This window comes from Thamnophis sirtalis, unplaced genomic scaffold (assembly GCF_051295495.1).
Source record: "Thamnophis sirtalis isolate CommonGarterSnake01/CBP01778 unplaced genomic scaffold, rThaSir2_p1.2 scaffold_15, whole genome shotgun sequence".
NCBI lineage: Eukaryota > Metazoa > Chordata > Lepidosauria > Squamata > Natricidae > Thamnophis > Thamnophis sirtalis.
This window is the reverse complement of record NW_028261395.1, coordinates 38,828,061-38,846,742: the sequence shown is the minus strand read 5'-3', so window position 1 is coordinate 38,846,742 and position 18,682 is coordinate 38,828,061. Positions and strand designations below refer to the sequence as shown.

At 54.2% G+C, this 18,682-nt stretch overlaps 1 protein-coding gene across 1 annotated transcript in view; it reads right to left on the bottom strand.

Annotated features, from left to right (window-relative positions):
- Positions 1–5,218: 5,218 nt before the first annotated feature.
- Positions 5,219–18,682, bottom strand: part of USP48 (ubiquitin specific peptidase 48) — a 33,454-nt gene continuing 19,990 nt past the window's right edge. Inside the window, 13 exon segments of the mRNA XM_087702089.1 lie at positions 5,219–5,828; positions 5,929–5,955; positions 6,110–6,158; positions 6,638–6,657; positions 6,660–6,790; positions 7,395–7,543; positions 9,142–9,246; positions 10,711–10,817; positions 11,882–12,012; positions 12,301–12,411; positions 13,387–13,448; positions 13,955–14,077; positions 15,015–15,139. Coding sequence (XP_087558215.1) covers positions 5,806–5,828; positions 5,929–5,955; positions 6,110–6,158; positions 6,638–6,657; positions 6,660–6,790; positions 7,395–7,543; positions 9,142–9,246; positions 10,711–10,817; positions 11,882–12,012; positions 12,301–12,411; positions 13,387–13,448; positions 13,955–14,077; positions 15,015–15,139 — 1,163 coding nt within the window. The 3' untranslated portion in view covers positions 5,219–5,805.

The window sequence follows — 18,682 nt, the reverse complement described above, 5'->3', positions numbered from 1 at the left end:
ACCTCCCCACCAAAGGTGGTCCCTATTTTTCTACTTGCATTTTTTTACGTGTTTTCGAACTGCAGAAGCTGGGACAAGTCACAGGAGCTCACTCCGTTTATGTGGTGCTAGGGATTCGAACCGTAACCTTTCTGATTGACAAGCTCAGCGTCTTAGCTGCTGAGCCACCGCATCCCTGCCTCTTTAGGGCAGCCAAAATCACCCCCCTCCCCATTCCCCAGAAGGCTTGGCCCAACAGAGAGTGACCCCCCCCCCCCAAGGCAGCCAATCTCTTCCCAGACTTCAGAAGTTGTGACTTTGCCAGTACAAACCTCCCCTCTAGGTGGGGGACATGGGACAGGCAGCATGGCTGGCTCCCAGTCCGCGATCGCCCCCTACTGGAGAATGCCAGGCGTTGCTCCAGCTGAGTGAGGAAGGGAGCAAGCACAGCAGAGGCATCGCGCGGTGTGAGTAGCACCGTGGACAGCGTCCCTCGACGGCTTCCTTCCCACCGCTCGTGCTAGGCGCAGCCACGCGCCTGGCGTGTGCCTCTCCCCAACACCACCCACCCACCCCAAGCACCTGAGACGACCCCCACTCAGCCAAGCAGCAGGTTTTCTTTGGCAAATGAGGTGCCAGAGTACACCCAGCGGGGTCCGAGCACACCCACCCACCCACGTCAACGGGCACAACACAAAGGCGTGTTCCTCTTTGCAGAGAGAAAAACAACAACACAACCTGTATTCCCGTAACACAATGCAGGCTGCAGTTCACCAGGGCCAGAAGGGGGTGGGTGGGCTCTGGAAGGGGACGATGGATCCAAGCGGGCAGAGGGGTGGGCTTTGGGGTTCAACTCCCAGCACACCTGGTTGTGAGGTTTTAAAATTCAGAACAGCTTTAACAGACAAGCCAAACCAACAGAGCCCGGGACTTGGCATCTTTGTGCCCCACCGGTGGCCCTGGGCAGGATGCCCATAATAAGTCATATAGCAAGGAAGCTGGGCCTGGGGCCCTTCCACCCCGTTCCTGCCCAATTCAGCCTAGGAGATCTCCCATTACTACAGATGGGAAGACTGAGGCCGGAGAACCTGCCTGGCTAATGAGCTCGTGACAACAGATCCGGATGAGACAGGCGGGCAAGAGCTGGCATATACCCCCCCCCTTCCCTGTTTCTGGAGACAAAGCCTGGCAGGGAAACGTTGCCAGGCGTATTGGGGTAGCGGGTGGTTGGTAGGAGGTGTGAAGCCGCCGAGGAGTGTGGGCCACGTTTTCCAATCTGGCAGAAGGATGCCGGAGCTGAATAAAAAGGAACTGCTTGGGGGGGGATGGGGGATTGAACAAGAGCGAACACGGGCAGAAGGAAACTCTCAGCCACCGGGGGAAGGGCAGGGAAGCGGGCAAGGCAACAGGGAGGGCAGAGGGGACCCTGGGCCCAGGGTGTGAGAGCTGGCACGGCATCCTGTGGGTAAATGAAACCTCCAGGACCCCTGGCAAGGAAAAGCACAGAGCCCCTGTTATGGGGGGGGGACATTTTCCAAGACAAGGCATCTGTGCCACCCTCCTCCTCCTCCTCCTCTTCAGCCCCCCCCCCGTTTCTTCACCCGCGGGGAAAGGAAAGGGAGGTCAGAGACTCCCCCCTCCCCTCATAGAAGTGCGGCAGGCAGAAGGGATGGGGGGGGGAGGCACGAGGCTAGGGGGGGCACGTGGCAAGCAAGGCGGGCAGAGGCCGGGCACAGTTTGTTTCGCAGGGCGCCTGCCAGTCTCTCTCAAGCCCCTCTTACAAGACTCCTCTTCCTCCTCGCCCCCAAACCACCCCCCGTCAGCCATCCAGGATCGGGACTGATAATGAGGCAGCTATATCGATGCCCTCCTACCTGGCACAACCTTCCGTGCCCTTCAAGAGGCTCTACCTGCCCAAGCACACGGGAGGAGGGAGGGAGGAAGACGCCCCCTACCGGACTCCGGGGAAACTCTCTTTCTCCCCCCTCCTCCCGCAACCAACCTCCAAGCCCCTTTGCTGCCCACTCCTCCGCCCGCAGCCCCCTCCCAAGCCAAGCGCCGCGGCAGACCAGGGGAAGCGGGATGAGGAGGGGGGGGGGTGTTTCCAGCCCACAGAGGGGAGGCGAGACCCCTCCAAAACCGCCCGAGACTCCGAGGGCCCCGGGCGATGCTCTGCCTGGCTGCCAGCCAGACTCGGGCACGCGTCGCCAACACAAGCGGGCGGAGGGTGAGTGGGTGGGTGGGAGCTTCAGACCGAGACCTCCGTTCTTAAAAAGAGACTCCCGTCTCTTCCAGCGCAAGGAGGGGGGAGGTCCGGCAGGTGCCCCCTCCTCCGCGGATGCCAACCTGGTCCTCTCCTTCCAGAGGATGCGGAGGGATGGGAAGGACTGGAGAAAGGGAGGGGGAGATGGGGGGAGGCTGAGTGGGGGGGGGTCTCCTCCCTTTGCTGCCCCAAGAGGGGTGGCTGGGGTCTCCGCGCTCTGCAAAGCGGCCAAGCCTTTGCCCGGTGCGGGGGCAGATGGGAGGCTGGGTGGGGGGTCTCATCCTTCTCCTGCACCGAGGGTGCCGTTGGGGGGGGGGCTGGGGTCTCCCGCCCGCAAAGCGTCCAAGCCTGGCAGCTGGGAAACGCGGACGGCCTTGGAGGAAGCAGGGAGAGAGAGAGAGCGAGAGAGACCTACCGACCGGAGCCGCCGCCGTTTTCGTCTCGCCTCCGCCGGGTAGGAGCCGCTCTCGCTTCGCGCAATGCCAGCTCCGGCCCCCTCCGCGCGTGCCCATTGGACGCCCGCCGCAGGAGCAGGAGGAGGGATGGAGGGGGCGCGTGCCCGGAGATGCTCGTGCCCGCCTCTCAGGCTCGGGAAAGGAAAGGAGGGGAGGGGGGGTAGGTAAAAAAGGTCTTTGCCCCCTGCGGAACGCGCTGCTACCCGGTGCTCCTGCCCTGGCAGCCTCTGGGTTTAGAGGGGGGGGGAGCACAGGGAGGGGAAAGACTGGGAATTGGGGTGGGGGCCGCCCTAGAGTTTTCCCTATTTCTGATTTCCTGCACCAAATCAATTGTTTCTTCTGCACAAGGGCTAAAAAGAAAAGGTTCCAGTCCTCATTGTTCCAAATCCAGCCGGTTTAAGGGGGAAACGAAATGCCACCCACCCACCCTCCCATAAGTCTCCCAGCCTCTCTGCTATTATTGGCTGGGGGATACCCCCCCCACCCCCATTTTTCATGACCTGCACTAAAATCTTTATATCCTGCAAAATGGAGCCCCCCTCATCTTCTTCCTGCCTCCCCCTCCCCGTCCCATTTTTCCCCCACTCAGGACCCAACCCGGGTTAAAGAGAGGCTGCAGCATCGCCACCCTGGCACCTGTTCAGACCTGGGACGGCACCTTCCATCGTCCCCGGCCAGAGAGGCGTACTAGGGCTCCAGGCAACAGTGAAAAAGTGCCACAGATGGACGGACGGACAGACGCCCACGCCAAGAGGCTGAGGGACTTTGACCCCAGACAGGCTGCCAGTCCCTGGCAGGGGGAGGGATGGTGTGTGTGTGTGTGTGTAGGGGGGGGTGGAGTGTTTACAAACAGGGGGGGAAAGGCAGCAGCCTGAGAATGGGCATTGCTTTTAACGGGCGAGAGGTGGGCAAAGCAAAAGATTGGCACCTGCCTACTGTGTGCCTTTTGCTGGCAGAACCTTTCGACCGACAGGAAATAGCAGCAAGGCCTATTTCTGAGCTGGAGTTACAAATAAAAAAATGACTTTTAATGCTTTTTGCTGTTCTGTCGTCAGCCCTGCAATACGTTTCTCAAAGGGTCTGGCTTTTAATGCCAAGCTGCCAGTTTGCGGGCAATTGTTTATTAGGCGATTCCTGGGCAGATGGGCTGGAGAGACACCCCCCCTCGACGCCATCCGAATGGGACATTCCCAAGAGCCGACCAGCGTGGCGATGCGCAACCACGTGATGTCCGAATGACTCTCTGGACGGCACGACCTTCCTCCTCTGCGTCGCCACACCTCGAGTCGCTGGGCAGAGAGGCAGGGTACCAACTGGTGCCCTTTAATTACAACAGGATACCTGAGACGGAGGTGGCGGAGAGGGAAGGAGGGAGGGCACAGCGGTCACTCTGACTCCCAAGCCTGATCCCAGAGAGATTTTAGAAGATTATTTTAAAAAAAACAGAAGCACAGAGCCGATGCCCGAAGAGCTGAGTGGGAAAAAGAACATATTTTATGCAAGGCAATACGATACAAAGAAAACTGACCATGTGTACATACTCTTTAATAAGGCTCTGAAGGACTAGTCCCAAAAACGTTTGCAGCACAGGCAGACGGAGGGGAGGGCTTGGGGCACCCCTCTCCTAGACCGGGTCAGACTCCCAGGTAACATTACGGCTTTCCCGGGGCTTAATTTCTCCATCCAGGAGGCTGGCCAGAGAGACAGAGGGGGGGGGCAGGAGAGAGAGGGAGGGAGAAAGGAGGGAAGGAAGGGGGAGAAAGAAGAAAGGGAGAGAGAGGGGGAAAGAAGAGGGAGAGGGGGAGCGAGAGGGGGAAGGGGAAGAGAGGGAAAGAAGAGGGAGGGGGGAAGAGGAGGGAGAGAGAGGGAGGGAAAGGAGGGAAGAGGGGGAAGAAGAGGGAAAGAAGAGAGAGCATGGGGGGGAGAAGAAAGGAGGCGGGAGGGAAAGGGGAGAAAGAAGAGGGAGGAGGGAGAGGGAAAGAAGGGAGAGAGCACGCGGGAGAGAGAAAGAGAGGGAGGGAGAGAAAGGGGGAAGAGAAAGAAGGGAGAAAGAACATGGGGGAGAGGGGAGGGATAGAGAGGCCAGGATAGTCTGGGAAATGCGGGACAGCCCCTACCTCCAAGATAGGCAGGCAGCCCTTGTTGGGGGGGGGGGGGGGGAGGCTGGGGAAGGGGAGAGCAGGGCAGGAAAATCCGACCCTTCCCTCCCCTCTTCACTTCTGTGAAGAGCTGCAACCTCAGCAGGATCCATCCCCCCCCCCACCCCACCGGTCTGGGAAAGGCAGGCTCTGGGGAGGAAGTAACACCCCCCCTGGAAGGTGCCCAGCATCCCTGCCCTCCCGTCTTGCTGGGCTGCCCCCCCCCCTCCCACCACCATTCACGGCAAACAGTCCTGGATTGACAGCCGAGATGTCGAGCCTCCGTCCCCTCCACCCCACCCACACCCTAAAAAAAACATCCACACTTTTGCTCTCCCCCCCGCCCCCCCCCATCAGGAATTGTTCACCTGCTGGCCCAGCTTGGGACAGCCTCGGAAGGGTTACATGTGCAAGCCCTCCCCCCCCCAAAAAAGAACCCAGGCCTCCGTTGCTTTGGGACTGAAAGGAACTTGGGGGGGGGGGGGAAGCGGCTGCAAACTTCGGGAGCGCATCGGCCCCTCTCTGGTCAGACGTCACAAGTTGTCCTGGAGAGAAGGCCCCGATTGGGGGAGAATGCCTCGGTCCAGGAACAGCGGCCCCCAAAGGGAGACGTGGTGCTCACGAAGGGGTCCCCGGAAAGAGGGTTGGCCGCTGTCTGCTTGAGGAGCTCTGGGGGCCGACGTGCTTCCCCGCTCTCCCGTCCTGAGGAGGCCATCCGTCATTGGCTTCTTCAACCTCTTTTAAAATCTGTTTCAAGAATCTGTTTCAAGGGGGACTTCAAAGTAGGGGCTCCCCTCTCGGGAGTCCTCTCTCTCCCCAAATCTGCACCAAGATGAGGCCGTGGGGGTGGCCGGACTGAAGGGGGGGTTGTCCCTCTGAGAGGCTGCCGGTTGCTTTCCCCCCCCGAGGGCCCAAAATCCTTTCCCATTCGGGCGATTTCAGGAGTGGCCGGCTGGCCGAAGAGCGAACGTTAGTGTCCAAGGAGACCGGTCCCTGAGAAAACAAGGAAAGGGGGGGGGGTAGTTTCAGCAAAGGAGGTGGTGGGGTCTGAGGAGGAGATGGAGATTGGACAGGGAGGGCGTGGCCCGCCTACCTTTAAAACCTTCCTCCGGAATGCAGACTGGAAAGGAAGAGAAACGTAGTCAGGGAAGAAGCCTCCAGAGCCCACCACGCTCTACTTTGCTGTAGAGGAGAATTCAGGGCCTTTGCCCCTCCACCCTCCGCCCCGCAGTGCTTGGGGAGGGAAACCAGGAATGCCGGAGGAGGGAGGTTACCTTGCATAACGTCATCTATCGCCGCGTAATCCACAATTGGCTCATCGGCCTGTTTTGGGGGGAGGAGGGAAAACCGGGTGTTTGAAGATGGTTAAGATGCAGGGGTGGGATCGTACCGGTTAAAAAACTGGTTCGCTGAGCGCGCGCACGAATAGCTTAGAGAAGGCTGACATTCCGGATTACAGCTTGGGAAGGAAAACAGCTGAGGCGCGGCAATACTCCGTGCGACTCAGCTGAGATGATAAAGGTTGGTACAGCACAGGGCGAGCCCACTTGCTCGTGAGAGTGAACTGGTTCGCACAAACCGATCCGAATCGGTAGAATCCCACCCCTGGTGTGAAGGTGGCACACACACTCACACTCCAGCGCTCCCCGGCTTTTGCAACGCCCTCATGAGAGGAACAGGGACACACCACACCCCCATGGGACCTCCGTCTGACCCTCTGAGTTGAAGCAGAGCAGCAGCCATGGGCAAAATTTGGGAGAACCCCCTCAGGTCTGCTGCATCGAGGGCCGTGACTCGCTCACCTTCAACAGAACCACAGACTCGGAGTGACCCCCAGGCTGCCCAGCGTGGCCACATCGTCGGACAGCACGGTCCCGTCGATCGAGAGGTTCTGGTCGAAGGGAGCCACAGAGAAAGCGTGCATGATCTGCGCCAAAGACACACGGTGAGACACCCTGAAATGAGGCCATCTTGGAGGCTTCAGGGTTGCCACACAACCGAGGAGGGGGGAAATAGCTGGATGGGTTTTTTTTTAGCCAAAACAATGAAGTTTTCCTGTGGGAACCAAGGACGTTCTCACAGGTGGCTGGTCAGAGGAGGAGCAAAGTAACCAAGCAACTGGCCAGCAGCTGGATTGGACAGCGTGACCAGGGACTTTGGGGGAAAAGGGAAGCATTTACTTTTTAATTAGGTGAAAGCCGCGGGACATTTCGGGGTTGGTTTTCACCAGTTGTGCCAATAGGATGTATCCAATTAATTGTTCCTTGAGGAATTTGCCTGCCTCGGAGTTCTGCTTTCTTATGGGTGCATTACTTAGAACGCCAATGCTAGCTGAACAGGTGAGCTTCCCAGCAGGGAGGACCTGCCCACCTGGGGACACACACCCCACACACCTTTCTTCTGCAGAACTCCGACCCCCCCCCCTTGGCATTCTCTGCTTCCTGAATGGCTCGAAGGCCACGGAGAACGGCTTTGACACGAGCAGCTGCAATGCTCCTTCTGTGCTGAGAAACGGGGGCCCAGTGCGCATGGGCAGGAAGAGTGTGGCCTCACCTGGACTTCAGGTCCTTCAGCGTCTGGTTGGCGGAGACGAGGAGGGCTTTTTCCCCCCGTATCCTCCTGTGCCGGGTGCTGCGCCGGATGCCCTGCTTCTGACAGACCACGGAGTTGGGGTGCGAGACTTTCTGCCGCTTGGCATTGCTGTTCGCCTGGGATGCGAGAAGATTCCAGAAGGGGGGAAACTGAGTTCCATCCACCTCTTCCCCAACCTGATGGGTTCTCTGCTTTGATTAAGGCCGGGCTGGGGATCCCGAGACCCCCTGACCTAGAGCAACCTTCTTCCCTTTGGGTGACTCCAAAATCTCCCTGCACCGATTCAATACAGGTAGTCCCCGACTTACGATGAACAACGGAGCCCAACATTTCTTTTTCTTTTTTTTTAATGAAAATTTTAAAAACAAACTTTACAAATATTGACTTTCCCCACCCTCCCCGGACTTCCAGAACCAATACAGGGTATAAATCTTTAACAAAAACATTCTAAAATAAGTTTAAAAAGAAAAAAGTTAATAACATCTTTCACTTGAGCTTTAACTCCTCCTTGCTAGGCTAGCTCTAAACAATTTATATCATTCCTGGTTTCTTTAGTCATAAGCTATCTGAAATTTCTTAGTCCCGTATTTATTTTGAGTATAATCAATCCATCTTTTCCACTCCAGTTTTATATCTCTCGTTTGAATGATCCTTAAAATATGCAGATATTTTAGCCATCTCAGCTAGGTTTCTGTCGCTAAGGGAGAAAGTTTGTCATAGGAGGCCCATTTTTACACCCTTTCTTGCCACGTTTGCTAAGCGGATCGCTCCGGTTGTTAAATCTGCAACACGGTCGCTAAGCAAATCCAGTTTCCCCTGTTGCCTATGCTTGGAAGTCGCAAAAGAGCGATCGCGTGACTCTGGGATCCTGCAACCATCATAAACGTGAGTCGGTTGTCCAGCATCCAAAAATCACAAGATGCTGAAACGGTCGTAAGTGTGGAAAAGTCACTTTTTCGAGTGCCGTTGTAACTGTGAAAGGTCACTCAGCAAACAGTTGTAAGTTGAGGACTAGCTGTAGATGCCTCCAGGGAACCCTCAAGTTGACCCCTCAGCAAGAGAGCTTGGGGTGTGGGATTTTTTGCATCCTTGGAATTCTGACATGTTCAGTTTGACAGTTGGAGCTGAAGGAGGATGGAGCCATCAGTCAAAACCTCAATTCCTAAACTGATGAGTCAACCACATTCTAATCTCTTGTCTCACCAGAGGAGGAGGAGGAGGAGGAGATGTCGCCAAGCAACAGCTCCCATCTTGGTTGGACAATGTGACTGTTATTTTAGAAACTTGAGAAAACTGAAAGGTATCTTGCGGTGAAAAGCCCGCGAACTTTAGTACCGGCTTTTCAACCAGTTTAGTGCCAATATGGTGTATCTAAATTAAATTTGTACTTTGAGAAAACAGAATGCTTCCAAGTTCAATTTGTGATGGATGCATTGCTTGGCACCTGACATGAGCTGCTGCCCGGGGCAATCGGGATCTGGATCATAGAGGACACCCCTGCCCCATTTTCCTGTGACAAATACCCCCCTCTCTGTTTGGCCGATCCCGGTTTAACACGAATGCCTCTAAAAATCGCCATGCCGCCTCCCTCGCCACATTGTTTGTAGTCTTCCCACTCGCCCAGCAGTCCGAGGTCAAGGGGGAAACTCCGGATGAGAATTCGGAGCCACCGGAGAACCGCTTCAATTCCCACCCCCCCAAGACCAGAATTTACTTGGTTGAAGTCCGGATCGTGTTCCCCTTCTGCTCTGGCTTCCTCCCGCTCTTCTTCGGCCTCCGAACTGCTGACATTCAGCTCCGGAGCAGCTTCCTTCATGACCTGGTGGGTGGGTGGGAGAGGGGGGATACCATTAAGGGATGGAGATGAGAGACAGGAAGTGCTCTTAGCCTCCTCTAATAATATAGGTGGGTAATGTGCATAATTCTGTATTTATCTATATTTATTTATTTATTCTGTTAAATTATGCAGGGTATATTGGAGGTGGCGACCTTTTGAGAGCTGTATGCAACGAAATTTCACTTTAATGTATGCAGATTAGTGTACATTTAAAAGGGACAAAGTTATCCTATCCCGCCATTATTCTATTCTATTCTGTTCTATTCTTTTCCATTCCTTCATTATTCTAATCTATTCTATTTCTTCATTATTGTTTCCTTCATTATTCTATTCTATATTCTATTCTATTCTGTATTCTATTCTATTCTTCTATTCTATTCCTTCATTATTCTATTCTATTCTGTATTCTATTCTACATTCTATTCTATTCTCTATTCTATTCTTCTATTCTATTCTTCTATTCTATTCTTCTATTCTATTCTTCTATTCTATTCCTTCATTATTCTATTTATTCCCATTCTATATTCTATTCTGTGTTCTATTCTATTCTGTATTCTGTTCTATTCTCTACTATTCTCTTCTTTGGAATTGAATGTTCACACCGAGTGGGAACTCACGAATAGCAAACCCCTGGGAGATACTCAAAGCTTGGGGCCCAGACCCCAAAAATAAGGATACACCCAACAGGGCTGTCTCCAGATGCTCAGTCATCCAGGTCATGGTTCTTGCTTCTCATCCAAGAAACTGCTTCTTCAGATCCGAAGAAGCTTCTTGGATGAGAAGCGAAACCTCTTCAAAGAAAAACCAAGAAAGTCCAGTGGCATTTTGGGGGGGGGGGGAAGCACCTTTGGGATCCAGGGCCATGCAAACATGAGAGGTCAAGGTTTTCTAGAAAGTGCACTGTGGAAAATAGCCAGAAAGGGCCCAAGCCCCCCCCCCCCCCCCGCTTTGAACTCAAACTCTTGGTTTAAATCAGCCTTGCTTGACTGCAGCCCTGGCTGGCTTTGAATGGGGGAGTGTGGGGAGAGGGGCAATGCAGCCACGGTGGACAAAGCCAAGGCCTGGGGCTGACATTGGGAGGGGCATCTCACAAATGGAGGGGTCCTCCCCCCCCCCCCGCTTGCTTTTAACAGAATTGCTGAAGGGCCGGGACTGATCGTGACATCAAAGAAGCAACTCGACCTTTAATGAATCCACCCCAGTTTACAAAAGCCCTAAAGAGCAGAATTAGCTCTATTTTGGGCCCTCCGTTCATCGGACGCCTAATGGAGCAGAAACAGACACGGAGTGTTCTGCTGAGACTCCGGTCCAGAGGCGGGGGTGGGGTGGGGTTCTGAACCCCAAAAGCAGAGTATCTGGGCCCGTCACCAACTCTTCAAGCTCACCCACCCTTTGAATCCCCAGATTTTTCTGGCCGGAGAGGAGGGGGTAGGGTGTTAAACCGACCTTTTTATCATCCACCACTTTCCGCACGTAGATGGTAGCCTGGGTGTATTCACGCAGGTCTCTCTGCTGCTGGTACAACAGTCCTTCTCGGCAGTCCAGGCACAGCTCTGGGGGTGGGGGAAGAGAACAAGGAGGAAAATGGGTCACGTCTCTGCAGACCGCCGTGCGCTCTGCAGGATCTCAGCCAGCGAAACGGACTGTCGCGGTGGGGCAGAGAGTCACAATTTGTTCGGACCGAGGCTTCCTAAGAGCATGAAACTAACTCCTGGTCCCAACAAAACCCCCTTTTTAAAATTTTCTGTGAATTCTGCTCATTCACATCCAGCAAAATCTTTCAAGGGAGGATTTACAGTCATAGACCTTATCTGGCTTGGAGAGCTGCCAGGCCGATATCTGCAAAATTTAGCAGGGAGTCTTGGAGAGTTATGAACCAATTAAGTGAACTAATTGTCTCCTGCAAACTCCACTCCCCTTTCGCTACTATTTATTTACTCTGAGAGGGGCCATTCATCGTCCACCTGTGGCCTTCCTCCCAAGTAGACCCCTGTTCTTTAGCTTTTCCCTTCCTCTGGCAACTCTGCGCATGTGCACACTGGGAACAGGCTCCAGCTGTTCGTCTGCCTCACTGATGTCTGACTCTGAAGGCAGCTGATAACTGTCAGACGGCCCTGGTCACCTCTCTGCCTCCGACACAGAGCCCTCATCAAAGCCTTCCCCAGACTCCAGGATTAGCCCATCTTCCGCCTCCAACCTCCTCACTGTCTGAATCTCTGCTGGCGGTCCACAACACAAATCCCTTGGAGTTAAGGCCCTTGGAATTAAAACTCAACATGCCAGACCAGAGAGAGAGAGAGAGAGAGAGTGAGTCACAGCTGCGATGGGTGTAGAAGAATTAAAGGTGACATGCAGCAGCCCTTGGCAAATCAAGGAAAAGGAAGGAGGTGCGGCCGACAACCAACACTTCTCTTCCCCCTGGTGTGTCTGCTCTGAGAGTCCTGGCAGAGAGGCTGCCACAGGACCCAGCTACCCGCCAGGCCGCTTCAGAAGTGGGATATACCCGAACTTGATGCCTGCCGAGAAGTGCCCCACAGCTGAAGGGAGCAGCGCGCGTGATGCCAATGTGTCACTTCCTCTTGCCCACCCACCCCTTTCTGCTCGCTCGCTCACTCACCAGGTTCGGTCATGTAGAGCAGGCGCTCTGCGCTCTCCTGGGGGGCTTCCCTCCTGATCACTCGGATGGCGTGATCCACCACGAAAAGCTTTCCGATCTTTTCCCATTCGTCGGGCCATATCAGAGCTATACTGTGCCAAGAAGCAGAACCGGCTGTCTTCTCTCAAAGGCCAGCCACGCAGCCCCCTCGCACCTCCAGACCCTCAGGGAAGCCGGTCACCAGGGAAGAGTCGGGGGGGGGGGGGAAGGGAAGGCCGAATGCCTTGTGCAAAGGCCGTCTGGTGTGTGTATGTGTGTGGGTGTTACCCTGCTGGAGCTGCAGAGACACCCCCCGCCCCCGGTGCCCTGAACCACTTGGCTCTTCTATCCAGCTTTCCGGGGGGGGGGGGGGGGGGAGGCGCCGGAAGGAAGACACTCACAGTTTAGAGTCATCCTTGGTCATGGGACGCAACGGTGAACATCAGCCCCCGTGGGGGCACAGCAATTCCCGGTTTCCGACGGAAGAGACGGGACTGCATCGGGTGGGCCTCCTGGTGGAAGGCAAGAAAAAAGGAGGGCGGGCGCGTTGCAGACTCCCTTTGGCTAGCAGAAATGGGGAGGGGGGGGAAGGCCCGTGCGTGGGAGTCGAAAGGAACGGAGGGGTGGGAGGGAGAAAGGAGTGGGCAACACGAGCGAACCAAAGGATGTGGAAGGGATGGAGGAGCCGTTCCCAGGAGAGCTGCCCTACATGGAAGGGAAGAGTGGGAGGGCGACAATGACTGTAGGGTCCTTGGTGCTCTCTGAGCTTGGTTGCTTTCTCCAGGACATTTCATGACCCAGCTAGGGAACGTCATCAGGCTAGAAGGGAGTGGGGTTTATGGAGAGGAGGAGGAGGAGGAGGAAGAGGAAGAGGAAGAAGAGGAGGAGGAGGAGGAGAGAACTGTGGGGTCCTGGGTGATTTTCTTGCAGATGTTTCATAACCCAACTAGGGAACGTCAGTGCTAGAAGGGGGTGGGGTTTATGGAGAGGAGGAGGAGGAGGAGGAGAGGAGGAGGAGGAGGAGGAGGAGGAGGAGGAGGAGGAGGAGGAGGAGGAGAGAACTTTGTGGTCCTTGCTGCCCTCTGAGCTGGGTGGTTTTCTTGCCAACGTTTTGTGGCCCAACCAAGGAACGTCATCAGTGCTAGAAGGGGATGGGGTTAGTGGAGAGGAGGAGGAGGAAGTGGAGAGGAGGAGGAGGAGGAGGAGGAGGGAACTGTGTGGTCCTTGCTGCCCTCTGAGCTGGGTGGTTTTCTTGCAGATGTTTTGTGACCCAACCAAGGAACGTCATCAGTGCTAGAAGGGGGTGGGGTTTATGGAGAGGAGGAAGAGGAGGAGGAGGAGGAGGAGGAGGGAGCTGTGGGGTCCTTGGTGCTCTCTGAGCTTGCTTGCTCTCTCCAGGACATTTCATGACACAACTAGGGAACGTCCTCAGGGATAGAAGGGAGCGGGGTTTGTGACGGAGGAGGAGGAGGAGGAAGGCGGCTCACCTCACAAACTTCCGCCATTCCTCCACAAAGAACCTGGAGACCACGTAGAGCTCCCCCACCTCCTGGGGAAAAGAGATTTCATCATTTAAGGGCCCAGAGGGTCCCAAAGGGAGGCCGGGCACTCAGCCAGGCTGCAGGGGAACTTAAGCCTTTTGGGAGAAGTGGGGGGGGGGAAGCAAAGCCAGGAGGACTCCGGGGAGATCCTGCCTCACCCTCCTGTTCCCAAAGGACCACACAGGACCTCTAGGCCAGTGTTTCTCAACCTTGGCAACTTGAAGATGTCCGGACTTCAACTCCCAGAATTCCCCAGCCAGCGAATTCTGGGAGTTGAAGTCCGGACATCTTCAAGTTGCCAAGGTTGAGAAACACTGCTCTAGGCTGCACGGCACCTGTGTGTAGACACACACAATTGGGCCAATTCTGTTGCTTGCAAAGCCCAGCTGAATCTTTTATTGCAGCTGCTGATTTACGGGGCTGGTTTCCTCACTTAAATGGGCAGCCCTCCCTCTCCAGCGAAACATCTTGGCCAGAGCCTTGCTTCCCCTCATATCCCCAGTCTCCCCCACACCTCAGGCCAGCTGCTGAGACAGGGCCGTGTCTTGTCCTGGAAGAGGTGGGGCAGGCTGGCTTTCTGCTCACTGGCCATCATCTTGTGCAGGGCTTCGTTCTCCTCCCCTTCCCGCTCCAGAATCTGTAGAAAGGCAAGCGCTGGTCACGGGGGGCCCCTTCCTGGAAGGAGTGAGGGTCTGCCTGTTTTTAGGAGGTGGGGGTTGAGCCTTCCAGGAGTGGCCTACTCCACCGGGCAAAGCAACAACAGCGGAAGGGGCTGAATGTTCTGACTGAGGCTTCCTGAGAGTATGAAACAAACTCCTGGTCCCGACAAAAAACTCTTTTATTAACTGACTGTAAATTCTGCTCATTCACTTCCACCAAAGTCTTTTGAGGGAGGATTTACAGTCACAGACCTTATCTGGCTTGGAGAGCTGCCAGGCCGATATCTGCAGAACTTGGCCAGGAGTCTCGGAGTCACAAGCCAATGAAGTGAACTAATTGTCTCCTGCAAACTCCACTCCCCTGTTGCTCCTCTTTTATTTCCTCTGGGAGGGGCCATTCATCATCCACCTGGGCCTTACTCCCAAGGCGACCCCTGTTCTTTAGCTGTTCCCTTCGCCTGGCAACTCTGCGCATGCACACACTGGGAACAGGCTCCAACTGTTCTTCTGCCTCACTGATGTCTGATTCCGAAGGCAGCTGAGAACTGTCAGAGGCCTCTGGCTCCATCTCTGCCTCCGACACAGAGCCCTCATCAGAGCCTTCCCCAGACTCCAGGACTGGCCCATGTTCCTCCCCAACCTCCTCACTGTCCACATCTGCTGCCAGCTCTGCTGGCAGGCCACAACACTGAAGTTGCAATCTTGCTGAGTCCAAAGGCTGGAAGGAAACTGACACCCTCTAGGCCTCAAGGAAGACACCCACCCTCCCCCAAATGCCTTCCTGGAGTGAGGTTTCAGTCCTAACTCCATAGCCAGTCTCCATCTTGGGTGCAATGCAGAGGCCTCCTGAAGCTGCTCACGCGACTTCCTCCGTGCTCCCTCCCCTCCAAAGCCCCCACCCCACCCACCCCGCACCTTGCACTGGGAGCAGGAGTCTCTGCTGCTGGGGAACTCTGGGGCGTTCCGGAAGTAGCGCTGAAGCTTCTCCCAGGCGTCCCTGCAGACCACGCGCCTCTCGTTCTCCAAGATGCAAAGGTTGCCTGCGGACGGAAGCGGAAGAGATGCTGTCCGGATGGCTGAGGGGCAGATCCTGAACCCCCCCCACCCCAGCGACTCCGGTAGCCCTTTGGCTTGCCTGCCAACAGCGCAAGGACCCCAGAGTAGGAGAGCTTCCCTGCCGGGGAAGTGCGCCCATACAGGCCTGTCCCACAATAGCACTTAACTTATATACCGCTTCGCAGTGCTGTCCAGCCCTCTCTAAGGGGTTTACAGAATCAGCCTCATTGCCCCCAACAATCTGGCTCCTCATTTTACCCACCTCGGAAGGAGGGAAGGTTGAGCCAGTCAGGATCAAACTGCTGGCAGTCGGCAAAATTAGCCTGCAATACTGCATGGCAACCACTGTGCCATCATGGCTCTTGTAGCCATAAACATATATACCACTTCATGGTGCTTTACAGCCCTATTTAAGCAGTTACCCACCTCGGAAGGATGGAAGGCTGAGTCAACCTTCAGCCTGGTGAGATTTGAACAGTGACGTGCAGTCAGGTGAGGCAAGTGAGGCACAGCCTCACCGCTCTCATCATGAAATGATGATCATGAATGAAACGAAACGATTCAAGGTGCTGGTTATTACCTTTAAAGCCCTACATGGCCTAGGACCCGGATACCTGCGAGACCGTCTTCTGCCGCATACCTCCCTAAGACCAATAAGATCGCACAGGATGGGCCTTCTCCGGGTGCCTTCAGCGGGACAATGCCGGCTGGCGACGCCTCGGAGTAGGGCCTTCTCTGTTGCCGCTCCGGCCCTATGGAATGAGCTACCCCCAGAGATCCGGGCCCTACCCACTCTCATGGCTTTCCGTAAAGCTATTAAAACCTGGCTTTTCCGGCAGGCCTGGGGCTGTTGACCTCTTGATTGAGGTCCAGCCCCCCTTTGATTGGGTGCATGTTCTGCTTCTTCTTAATTTGTTGTGTCTTATTGTTTTAATTCTTTTTTAATATTTTTCATTTCTGTAAGCCGCCCGGAGTCCTTCGGCCTAGAAATTCAATAAATGAAATGAAATGGAAAAAAAAAATGTAAAAGGGAAAAGGCGAGAGCTGAGGTGAGGCTAGCTAGCTGCTGCCTCACCGTGAATGACTTGCCTGTTTAAAAAAGCCTCTAAAAAGCGCCCTCTACTGTGAGGCAGGAGAACTGCGTGCCTCATCTAGTCTGACTTTTTAGGCATTTTATGATCGCTCGAATAGAGTTAAGCAAGGCTTAAAAGCCTTAAAAGCCCTGAGGTAGGTGAGGCACGCAGTTCTCTGGCCTCATAGTAGAGGGCGCTCATTCTTCCTGTGACTCAACCACATCGCAGCTACCCCTCTTCCCTTGCTTGCAATACAGTGAAAATAAGGGGGAGCGCAGAGATGTACCTCCATCTCTTCATTGATTTCCCTTTTTACAGGATGAGCCAGCTTCCTGCTTCTTTTATTTTCTGGAGGGCTCACTTCTTTCTCCATTTCTGCCGTTTTTTATTTTATTTTATTGTTTGGTATGCATGTGTGTGTGTGGGGGGGGGCGCACACGTGTGTGTAGGTATCTACTTTGGCGGAGATGAAATGGCTGCTGATATTATTTGGGAAAAAGCTTTTGGGGGAAGGTTGTGGAGAGGAAGGGAGGGAGGACGGGGGTGGCTTTTAGCGCTGATTTGTTTCCCTCTCTTGTCTCTCTCTCTCTCTTTCTCTCCCTTCAGCTTTCTTTCATTTCTCTCTCCCTTTCTTCTCTAATTTGTTTCCCTCTCTTTTAGGCCTCCTCCGAGTTCCATCTGCCAGTCAGTGTCAACTGGCAACCACACGGAGGAGAGCCTTTTCAGTAGTAGCTCCGACCCTTTGGAACGATCTCCCCGTGGAGATTCGTACCCTCACCACCGTCCAGACCTTCCGCACAGCCCTCAAGACCTGGCTATCCGGTCAGGCCTGGGGACAAAGATAATATGTCCCCACCCGAATGATGAATGAATGTTGTTTACTATTTTACTTTTATGTATTGTTTTGTGTTTATTGTCTTGTACCCTCCCTTCCCTATTTTATGTACGCCGCCCTGAGTCCCCTCAGGGAAAAGGGCGGCCTATAAATTCTAATAAAATAAAATAAAAAATAAAAAATCCCTCTCTCCCATTCTCTCCTTCCAGCTCTCTTTCATTTCTCTCTATATCTCTTTCTTTCTCCCCTTTTCTCTTTCATCTCTTTCTTGCGCGTGCAAGCAAAATACCCCAGGATCACGGCGGCAGGGACATCAACCCCTTTCCGCTGCACTGCGGAGAAGAGCCACGCTGTGCAGGAGACTCCTCAGCGCCAGGCTCAGGTCAGCGCGAGCCGCGGTGCCCTTCATGTTGACTCAGGAAGGAAGGGAATGGCTCGCACTGACCGGAGCCTAGCACTGAGGAGTCTCCTGCACAGCGTGGCTCTTCTCCGCAGCGCAGCAGAAGGAGTTGATGTCCCCATCACCGTGATCCTGGGGTATTTTGCTTGCACACGCAAGAAAGAGAAAAGGGGAGAAAGAGAGAGGGAGAGAAATGAAAGAGAGCTGGAAGGAGAGAATGGGAGAGAGGGAAAAGAGAGGGAAACAAATTAGAGAGAGAAGGGGAGAGGGAGAGAGAAATGAAAGAGAGCTGAAGGGAGAGAATGAGAGAGAGAGAAAAGAGAGGGAAACAAATCAGGGGGAAAGAAAGGAAGAGAAAAGAAAGAAAGAAAGAAAGAAAGAAAGAAAGAAAGAAAGAAAGAAAGAAAGAAACTTTCTCAAACCTGTGAGGAAAGCAATGGCAAGCTAGATCTCTTGCCAAGAAAACTGTAGTTTGCCAGAAGGCACAAATTGGAAGCAAGTATGATTTTTTAAAAGTAAATAACAGATGGCAAAAAAAATGCATCTGAAAATAAGATTATTTATAATTTTGGATAACATATTATATTGTCAAACTCAAAAGGTTTTTGATACTTAATTGTCGTCATCATCATCATCTCTCTCTCTCTCCTCCCCCTCTCGGAGGGACTGTCGTCCCTTGTGGAAATCACAACAAGGAACTCCTCGGCTCCTTGCTCCCCCCAACACAAATCTTTTTTGTTGTTGTTGTTGGCCACTGGTGGTCACCGCATATGGTCCTCGGCGATACGCTCTTGCCTGCCACCCTTTCAAAATGCGCAAGGACGGGACAAAACGGCGCGGATCCTTTTATTAAAATCCCCTGTATTACAAAGGCATTTGAATAAAAAAATTGTGATGACGTCAGTGCCTCACCAGCCATAAACCTCACCGCACGTCACTGGATTTGAACTGCCAGTCAGCAGAAGTAGTCTGCAGTACTGCACTCTAACCACTGCCACCACCGCGGCTCAAGACCCCTTCCTTCTCTGTCCTCATGGAGGACATTGGAACGGACCATAAAATGGGAGTGGTTTTGCCACGGGGAGGAAAAGGTGGTGCCCAACACCTTCGGCACCACCACCAAGCATTCCTTTTTGGATGCCATCATTCAGATGCACAAGTTGCCAGCTTTGCCATTGGGGGGGGGAGGGGGGAAACAGGACGGAAATGCCGCCTGAAT